At 40.3% G+C, this 10905-nt stretch overlaps 1 protein-coding gene across 1 annotated transcript; it reads right to left on the bottom strand.

Moving 5' to 3' along the window:
- Nucleotides 1-1649: 1649 nt before the first annotated feature.
- Nucleotides 1650-10897, bottom strand: Maip1 (matrix AAA peptidase interacting protein 1). Its single transcript, XM_021170478.3, has 5 exons — nucleotides 10261-10897; nucleotides 7509-7580; nucleotides 5637-5763; nucleotides 4093-4240; nucleotides 1650-1898 (listed from the first exon to the last, which is right to left on the bottom strand). The coding sequence occupies exons 1-5, from the start codon at nucleotides 10708-10710 to the stop codon at nucleotides 1820-1822; spliced, it is 876 nt and encodes a 291-aa protein (XP_021026137.1). The 5' UTR covers nucleotides 10711-10897; the 3' UTR covers nucleotides 1650-1819.
- Between the last annotated feature and the right edge of the window lie 8 nt (nucleotides 10898-10905).

The raw sequence follows: 10905 nt of genomic DNA, 5'->3' as shown, positions 1-10905 counted from the left end.
ACACAAACTCCAGTTACTCTAAGTCTTCACCAGTTGGTATCAGTTTTGTTACTTGGCATGTGGTTTGAATGCTCTCAAGAGCTTTATGCATGGCAATCTGATCCCTATTGTAGTTTATGAAGAAAGTGAAATTTTAGCAATAGTATTTGGAGGTAGGTCTTTGAATGAGGTCATTTGGGGTGGGACCATGACTTCCTGGTAGCTTGTAAAGGATCAGAGAGGTATTCCCAGGTGCTCCAGGTAAAGTCCTCTAAGAAGGCCATCACCAGATGCAGCCACTTGTACCTGTAGAACTGACCCAAAAATAAAGCCAGAGGACACACACACCCAGTGTGGTTATGCAATCGACATAAAGGCTAAAGCAGCAGTTGTCACAAGCTGTCTTGGTAAGTTTGTGTCTCTAGAATTACAGATGACTGGGGTACAGCTATATTAATTAGTGTTATGAAGCAATTGATTTCAAATTGTCTGCCTCGCATGGGCCACACTGTTTAGCATGTCACTATTCAGCTGTAAGGGTTACTTATGCATTCTGGTTATGCCTTTGCAAGATACACGCATTTCCTCACAACCCGTCTTTCAAAGAGCAATTTCACCTTGATTAAAACTTTCCTGCTTAAAACTGCCCGCACCCCTCCCCCTCCCCCAAAGAACTCTGCCTATCTAAGGCAGCAAAAATTTCTCTCGCTTCTTTCTAGAATCTCTACTTTTGGCTTTTAAGTCCATTTGTCCATTTTGTAAATCTCTTATCCTGTATGAGTATCAGTTGTTGCATTTGCTGAAGATTCTTTTCCTTATTGAATTACTCTGATACCTTGGTAAAGATTACTTGCCCCATATATATATATATGGTTCTATTTCTGAAGTTCATTTTGTCCAAAGGACCTTAGCAATTCTGAAACGTATCTATTAATAACAAATCTGTTTATAGTTTCTAAAAGCCTTCTGTCACATTCATTTTTCTAAAAAGGTAGTAAGTACTCTTATTATCCTCCTCCCCCAACATCTCCTCCACCCTTCGTTTAGCACCCGTTCTGTTCTACTCTCATGGCCTTCCCCGACACACAGGAATTAAAGTCTAGACTCCACAATATAAGCTATGCAATCACTGTCTGCGTCTGACTCATTTTACTTAACAGATTTATCTCCAGTTCATTCACTTTCTGCATATGATTTCACTCTTCCTTACAGCTAAATAAATGCCCACTGTATTTATGTGCCACATTTTCTTCATGTATTCTAGTGCTTGCTGATGGACATCTAGGCTGGCTCCATTTCGTCACTATTGTGAACAGTAAACAAACATGGATGTCCTACAGAGGTCAAGCTGCTATGATTCTACCCAGTCCTTATCTGGATCACTATCCAGATAGCCAAACATACTAGGCTCAGTGGCTTGTAGAAATCTTGCAGAAACTTGGATCATTAGAGATATATAGTAGTTTCAATAATTCACATGTATAAAACTAGTCTGTGACACATGTTCATATAAAACATTTGAATGACACTCAGCAGGACACCAACATGGTGCTGTAGTTCTGTGTTTTACATATATACATATGTAGTTTAGAATGATATTAAACAGGACACCAATGTGGTGCTGTAGTTCTGCATTTTACTTTGACCCCCTTTAAAGAACACTAGCAATCTGTGGAAAATGTTTTATTGTATTAGGTCAATATACTGAGTATTTCCAAATAATACAAAAGTAATCCACAGACTTAATTAAGTTAAAATCAAATCATCCAGAAACTTGTCTTCCTTAGTTTTTCACAGCAATTATTAAGAGTTCACGCCCTGATTTTTTTTCCAAGAAAGATTATTCTAGTAACTTTGAGTGTTCAACCCGTGCAATCGTCCAATCAGGCTTTACTCCTTGTGTGAATTCCCTCTGAAATCTAGGAAAAACATAAAGACATAAGGATCTTCCATCAACTCAAATATTCTCGGATAACAACAACAGGGAAGGAGTATCAATAAGAAGCTAATTCAATGGTTAACGGTTAGTCAAAATTAAAATGTTTATTCTTTTAATTTATAAGAACAATACCACAAATATTAAAGTACATTCCAGCACTTTTAATAGTCTGATCTATATTCAACACCCTATAGCCCTTGAAAGAAATCTGGATCTTGTTATTAAATATTTAATAAAGCACACGCCTAGTATGAGTAGAAGTAACTGGACTCTGGTAATACAAACAGCACTTTAAGCCAGCACACAGGAAACTCGGTTTAACAAATCACACTGTTAACACTTTAGTGAAAAATAATGGAATCTGGCTCAGTTCATATATATTAAATCAATCTTTTTTTTTTTTTTTTTTTTGGTTTTTCGAGACAGGGTTTCTCTGTGTAGCTAGCCCTGGCTGTCCTGGAACTCACTCTGTAGACCCGGCTGGCCTCGAACTCAGAAATTTGCCTGCCTCTGCCACCCAAGTGTTGGGATTAAAGGCATGTGCTACCCCGCCCGGCAAATCAATCTTTAGAGTACAGGTTTTTAAAAAAGACACACACACACACACACACACACACACAGATGTGAGTACTCATGGAGGTCAGAGACATTAGGTGGATTACAGGTGGTTGTGGGGCTTGGGAACTGACCTTGGATCTTCTGAACCATCTCCCCAGCCCCCACTCTCAGTAGTTTTGAGCCACCCTCAATATTTGAAGACTATTAAGAGACAAAATTTAGTACTAATGATATAGATCTTAATTATAAACAGATATTTTAAAAGAGGCAATTAATACATTTAAATTGAGTAAGTATTTAATATCTAGAGAAAAATTTGAATAATTACAATCAAAGCATAAAAACAAAGCAACAACAAAATATTTCTTAGGCCAGGCATTGTGGCATACTACTTTAATCCCAACACTCAGAGGAGACAGAGGTAGGTGGATCTTTGTTAGTTATAGATCAGTCTGGTTTACATAGTAAAGTCTGAACTAGTCTGAAATACAGGGAGACCCTTGTCTCAAACTAACAACCCCAGCACAGGAACAAGAAACCTTTAGGCAAGTGAAAAAATTTAGCATTTGTTTTGTTACTTTAAAGCAAGTTTGTATATGGTTGGCAAAATAACAATAGTATTCTCTTAAAGAGTGTCTCCACTGACTTATTTTATTTAGTTGCTCACCTTTCTAAAAGCTGCAACAACAACAACAAAACCAAACCAAAACCCTCTTTGTTAATCTCTTTAAGTGCAGGCAGTGTCCCTTCAGTTCCCCACGTGACTGGAGTGTTTAGTATATGAAAGGTTGGAGATAAATGTCTTGTGAATGAGTAAGACAACTAGGGCAGTTGGAAATTTCAAAAATGGAGGCACCTTATGTTTCATCCGGTAGACATCTCTGCAATGTGACCTTGCTATTTATTGTTCTTCAGAATAGAGACTAAGGTGTATCTACATGCCCTTTCAATTGTACAAATCCTGTGAATATTCTGATAGTAAATGATTGCAAAATAACATTGTTCTAGTTCTCTTTACACACCCATCACTTTCTTGGCATCCAGTACCAGGCAAATGGTGTCACAAGTTAAACTAAGGCTGTGAACCAAGCTGCAAAAGTCCTAGAGAAACAGATGCCCCATATGACAGAAGCCACTGTGAGAATGAATCCTCCTGTCCCCAAGACCATCGCTGATGCCAGGTGAGGCAGAGGAAGCCGCGGAGCTGAACTTCCATAACTCAGAAAGCAGTGCACCACAGGCAAAAGCAACAGCTGTTTGAAGCTGCTGGCTGTGGGTTTGGGTTTTTTTTTTTTTTCCCCCTTTGAAACACAGTCTTGCTGTGTCTCCTGGCTGGCCTGGAACACACTGTGTAGACCAATCTGGCTTTGGAATTACAGACACCGCCTGCTTCTCCCTCCTGAGGGCTGGATGAAAAGTCTGAGTCATCACTGTGCCCAGCAGAAGCACCAGCATTTTCCAATTTTAACTATCCTAATTCAGTGTATCTTTATGACTTTTTTCTTCATAGCTTGTCAAATTTCAATTCTGTCCTTCCTAAAGCTCTCCTTAGCTTACCCTCTTTGACACCACCTTCGATTTACTGGACAAAGGACAGGAAATGCAGTCATACTTACTCATAGCTTGCACTGAGCAACTGTTTAGTTTCCACACTCTGATCCCCCAGCTTCACCTGGAACACATTGGCTCCACTTAAAGACTCACTGGGGATGTTGGCACTAGTCAGATACCAAAAGCACATCAGGATATTAACAAACTTCCTTCCTTAGAGAGAAAACACAGACATACACACAAAATCAGAATAATCTATCAGCCACAAGTCCAAAATGAAATCAGGCAGTAAGTTGCTGCAGACCAGACCAGTCTTTCTGCACACTCAAATGTAACTTAAAATATATGAAGTAATGCTGTTTTCTTTATCGAAAACTCTCTTCTGCCTGCTTTGCAACTCAGTAACCAATCTACTATTGTGTTGAACATATTCTTTACTGAGTGATTATTCTCAGCTTATACCATTTTCTAAAATGAAAACAACCTTAAGGCAAATACCTGGTGAAAAAAGCCACATCTACCTTTTTGTCCTTACTTTAACTGTCCCAAAGGAAGGCTTTTGTTCTTCTACCCTAACTTCTCTGCTGAGCCTTAAGTCTCATAACATATGCATAACTCATTTAACAGCCATGCTGCTATGACTGAATTTGTCTCATAATATTTGTGTAACTCAGTTAATAACCATGCTGCTATGATAGAATTTGAAATGTTAGTGAAGAAGAAATTATCACCTAAGACATCATTCCAAATATTTCAAATTAACTTGCATGTGAAATTATCTATTACAAGTCCTCTATTGTCACTGTCTTAAGGATATAAGCAGAGGCTAGTTCTCCTGTGTGCCCACCTAGTAATGTATGTATAAAATCTGAGATGGCATGATTAACCAGTGAACTTTCAGGTGTGCTACTGGAAAACCGGTGCACTGGAAAGGGAAAAAACCATATAACCACCAAAGTTCCTTCCCACTCTACCATTACTACCTAATTCTACCTCGAGTTGTGGAATCTTTATCTGACACCTTTGTTTTGGCTTTCTTTTATACTTTATTCCTTCCAAATAACGCACAGCTAGAAATGTAAAAAGCTCATGTCTTCTACACTTTAGGAAATCTGAAACATTAATATTTTTATTTAAGACATGGGAGGAGCCTGTCCTAAACAAGCTATTTTCATCAACATATGTAAGTATTTTCTCTTCTTTTTTCGAGATAGGGTCTCTCTACATAATCCTAGATGGTCTTGAACTCAGAGAGCCTCTGCTTCTGCTGGGATTAAAGGCCTGAGCCACCACCCCTGACCCTGGATTTCCCTGCTGTATAGCAAACAGTTAACCATGTGGACACTGAGCTAGAATCTACTACAAGGCATCGACTCGTTCAGTTTGGTCTTTAATAAGCAAGTATAATATAGTAATTTTTCTTCCTTTTTCAAATTCATATTTTTTATTATGTATACTGGGTTGGTTTTGTAAACTAGCCAAGTGATATAGGCTTTTGAAAGGCTATAGACATTTGCTCACAGTCAGAAGTCCTCTGTTCTGTGGTACTCACAGCTTTGGTTTACTTGAACAATTATTTGTCATGTAAAGTTGCCTCGGCCACGGTTACCTTTCTCATCATAGTAAATGGAGATATCGCCTGTTGATGTGTAGACAATGTCATCTATGTCTGCAGCAAGTGCATTCTTATGGTTATCAGACAATGAAGTAACCTTTTCTTTTAATATCTGCAGCACCTGAGTTGGGAAAAGAAGCAGTTTATTCATTCAGTTTTTAAAGTATTTTAAAAAGTGATGTTTATTATGGAATTTTTCTTTTTTTTAAATTAGATATTTTCTTCATTTACATTTCAAATGTTATCCACAAAGCCCCCTATACACACCTCCCTGCTCCCCAACCCACCCACTCCCGCTTCCTGGCCCTGGCATTCCCCTGTACTGGGGCATATGATCTTCACAAGACCAAGGGCCTCTCCTCCCATTGATAGCCAACTAGGCCATCCTCAGCTACATATGCACTAGAGACACAGCTCTGGGGGGGTAACTGGTTAGTTCATATTGTTATTCCTCCTATAGGGTTGCAAACCCCTTTAGCTCCTTGGGTACTTTCTCTAGCTCCTTCATTAGGGGCCCTGTGTTCCATCCAATAGATGACTGTGAGCATCTACTTCTGTATTTGCCAGGCACTGGCATAGCCTCACAAGAGAGAGCTATATCAGGGGACTGTCAGCAAAATCTTCCTGGCATATGCAATAGTGTCTGGGTTTAGTGGTTGTATATGGGATGGATCTCCGGGTGAGGCAGTCTCTGGATGGTCCTTCCTTACGTCTCAGCTCCGAACTTTGTCTCTATAACTCCTTCAATGAGAATTTTGTTCCCCATTCTAAGGAGGAGCGAATATTCAATATATATAAAGAACTCAAGAAGATGGACTCCAGAAAATCAAATAACCCTATTAAAAAATGGGGTACAGAGCTAAACAAAGAATTCTCAACTGAGGAATACCGAATGGCTGAGAAGCACCTGAAAAAATGTTCAATATCCTTAATCATCAGGGAAATGCAAATCAAAACAACCCTGAGATTCCACCTCACACCAGTCAGAATGGCTAAGATCAAAAATTCAGGTGACAGCAGATGCTGGCGAGGATGTGGAGAAAGAGGAACACTCCTCCATTGTTGGTGGGATTGCAAGCTGGTACAAGCAGTCAGTATGGAAATCAGTATGGTGGTTCCTCAGAAAATTGAACATAGTACTAACAGAAGATCCAGCAATACCTCTCCTGGGCATATACCCAGAAGATGTTCCAACTGATATTAAGGACACATGCTCCACTATGTTCATAGCAGCCATATTTATAATAGCCAGAAGCTGGAAAGAACCCAGATGCCCCTCAACAGAGTAATGAATACAGAAAATGTGGTACATTTACACAATGGAGTACTACTCAGCAATTAAAAACAATGAATTCATGAAATTCTTAGGCAAATGGATGGATCTGGAGGGTATCATCCTGAGTGAGGTAACCCAATCACAAAAGAACACACATGATATGCACTCACTGATAAGTCGATATTAGCCCAGAAACTTAGAATATCCAAGATACAATTTGCAAAACACATGAAACTCAAGAAGAAGGAAGACCAAAGTGTGGATTCTTCGCTCCTTAGAATGGAATTTTTCAAGACTTATTTTTAAAATACTTTATCTACTCATCCTCAGAAATAAAACGGAAAAGCATCTACTTATTCAACTAGGTAATTCCTGATAGAATGTTACACATAAGAACAACTGGAAAGCACAACATCTGCCTATCTATGCTGCTAAGTGCCTGGAGTCATTGCAACTTTTATGACCGAAGTACCATTAAGGACAGACACTCTCTGTTGGCGCATGTTCTGTTTGAAAGCAGAAATGGAACCATGCATGTATCATTCTATTGCAAGAATCATGGACTTTTTTAAATTAAAAGAACACTTTACCTCTTTGGCTACAAGTTCTTCCAATAGATCAAATTTACACTGTGACAGCAACTTGGATACATAAGCAAAAGCCTTGAAAAAACAGGAATGTAAAGATGACAGTTATTTCAAAACATCACATAAAATAGCATACCACATCATAATTAAATGGTTAGAAGAGCAAAAACTGCTTTATGGTAACCGTGATAGCAAAAACTATTACAATAATGTCGGACATGACTGCTTTTAAGTTGATTGCCTTTTCTTAGATGGCTTGCCCGCATATACAGTTACAAATGAGCTGACTACAAATTATGAATCCATTTCTAGGTCTTGGGAAATGACAGTATGTGGCATATATACTAGATATCTCAATAAAAAAAATACCTTCTATTTTATTTTAAAATGATGATATAAACAGCTATGATATACCTCTTAATCATTTACAGACAGCAATTAGAAAGTAAAACACTCTGGAGTCTAGATTGTACTTGAAGTCTGGAGATCTGGATTATAGACAGAACCTCTCTAAGATATATGTTAGGTTTAGAAAAGTGGGAGAAAGGAGAAATAGCTTATGATCTAAGACAGTGATCTAAGACAGGTATAAGGTCTTATTTTAAGAAGAGGGAAGAGAATCCACAATTCTCCACACTCAGCAAGGAGAAAAAGCTGGCACATTCAGATCCCACTTGTATTTCAGGAGCTTTAAGCCAGCTGAGAGAAGACATGTTAGCCAACAAGTTCAAGAATTTAAGATATAACAGAGAACCATCTAATCTTGGAGGACCACAGAGGTTCCCTAAAGGAAGTAGCTGAAACCTGACTACTGGCTGGAGAAAAGCGACCACGTGCGACAGAGAACTGCAAATGATTACTAGCTGAACTGTTTCTCTGCCATGGTCATGGTAAAGCCCTAAACTCTAAGACCTTGGGATATGATATTATTTGGAGAGACAACACCTTTGAAGAAGTGATTTAAAAAAAAAAAAAAAAGCTGGTTAGTGTATCATCAGTACCTTTATGACAGGAGGGAATGTATAGAGATGCCAGACATAAACAAATGTAGCAGCCTCAGGAGAAGACAAACTTCTCATCTCTAGATATTGGAATACTTCTGTTTAAGCTGTTTAGTCTGAGACCCACTCTATAATAGCCCTAGCAAACAACCACAATTCAATGCAGATGACTTTTGAGAACATGCACATAATCCAAATTCAAGGTCTCCCTGAACACTCTGGGCCAGGGATCTTCTATGTTTGGAAAGCTCCCATATGCAGCATGAATGATAATCCAGATATTAGGAACTATAACCGTTATGCAGAATCCTCATCTCTACTTTGGTTGGTCAAGATCATACCTGAGCAAACTGCTCTAAAATGTAATAATGAATAATGAGGCTACCCTGGTAAGATCCTCTCCAAACTGGAGTTAGTTATAAGGTACCTTGTGGGTGCTAGAAATGGAACTTAGGATCTCTGAAAGATGTTCTTTAGTCACTGAACCATCTTGCCAGCACACTTGGGTTCATCGTAGTTAAACAAGGATTGGACAAGAGGCCTTTTCAATTTGATGTCATATGATGATTTCCATTCCTGAACTAGTGTAGTTATTTATGTGTGATGTAGCAGACTCACGTGTGGGCACTGCAGAGTAAGGAGTAGGATCAAACCGTTTTACCCCTCTGTGCACAACTGACACAGAGAACAGACTAGCAAATTCACCCTTTCATCATACTTAGGTAGGCATTATCACTCAAGCTTGCTCACTTTTATTTTTGTGCAAACATATATATTAGCCAAGAGTTGACCCAAGGAAACAGGAGTTAACACTGACCCAGATTACACGAAGTTGAAAACTCATTTACAACTACATGAGTTGGGTATAAATGGCTAGGGATTGGGGAAAATCTGAATAAGTCAGAAGTAAAATTATAAATACCAGCATATAGTCAATGTTGTTCAATTATTATCCTGATGGTCTATTCCAGTATGAACTGGAGAATAAACTATGACTTCTACCTTTGTATTAATCAACAGTTTTGAAATGCTAGGGACTGACAACCCAAGAAAATGAAAGGAGATTTTAAAAGTCTTCCTGGAAAGAAACACATGTACACACAAACTGTGTCAATGATCTTGAGATCATTGTTAAGGCAACATCACTTGCCCTTCGGAAAGGTCACGATGGGCAAAGTCAGAGCTAGGAATCGCCAGTGTGCTAGACCTGGACACTAAGTAGACCAGCAGCCTCAGCAAACTCTTATCCTTGACAGAATATATAGGTAGAGAATGCGGAAGGCAATTCAGATCTGTCAAACAGCTGGTAGGAAACTCTGCCTTTGTACCTGAAATGATGTTATTACTTTGGCAGTGTTATCTTATTCCTCACCATAACTTACTCCATTCAATTTACTTAACAAATACTTATGAAGTGCCTACTATGGGTGCCAGGCACTGTCTTCTCTAATTTTCTAATTCTGGAAAAAATCATACCCAGACAAAGGATTAACTAGTTTTAAAGTGACATTGACAAAGAGGCTTTGAACTTAGGCCTTATCCCTAGTTTCTTGAATGAACCCCTCCTCTCTGACGACCATGAGAACACACTTAGAAGCTTATTAAAGTCCTGAAGTGGCCGAAAGATTCAGTGTCTAGGTCACTACCATCGTTGAATACCACGGGTCGCAATGAAGAAACTCCATCGCTAAACACTTGATCACGGAAACGTTGAATGCACGAGGCAGAGAGGTCAGCTAGGGGAGCAAACAAACCTGCTTCGCCCCTTCAGAGAACTCAGCGATACTGAACTCTTTGTCGAAATAGGCCCAAATAAGGAAGGCGTAAATTCGAGTCCGGACCCAGTTGATGGGATTGGGAAATCCCACAATGATCATTCTGGTTCTCTGGCGTTGCTGGGGCTGCTCCTCGGTGCTGTAGCTGCGGCTGGGACTAGCGGGTAAAGAAGCGAGGGCTGGAGGATGTTCTGCCCGGCCGAGAAGGGACCTTCGGGAGCTCCAGGAACGCAACGCAGGGCTTGTCCAGGCCCGAGTGTAGCGAGGGATCGGAGCCGCGCTTGAGCCCAGGCGACGGCGGCACAGGCAGCAAATTTCAGTCAGCGTCAGCCTCACCTCGGTGCTACCGAGAGTCCGGAGTCGGGTGACCGGGCCGGGCAGCGGCCGGGAAAGCAGGGGCAGAGGTAGGAGACGGGCGGCCAGCGCCATGTTTGTGACCTTTCACCTCTGCATGCCTGTGCAGTACCGAAAGCAGGCCGGAGGGAAACCAGCTCGCCGGGGTTGGAGAAGTGGAGCCAAGGCCGCCTCGTTGCCGCCGCCTCGGGTGAGTCCTCCCACCTCGGCTGTTAGCCCTCAGCCCAGGCCGAAGCCCTCGGGCTCCCCGCCGTGCGCACTTCGAACCAG

This window comes from Mus caroli, unplaced genomic scaffold (genome assembly GCF_978045245.1).
Source record: "Mus caroli unplaced genomic scaffold, Mus_caroli_1 scaffold_1, whole genome shotgun sequence".
Lineage (NCBI taxonomy): Eukaryota > Metazoa > Chordata > Mammalia > Rodentia > Muridae > Mus > Mus caroli.
The sequence above is the reverse complement of the archived record's forward strand: the minus strand, read 5'-3'. Positions and strand labels throughout refer to the sequence as shown.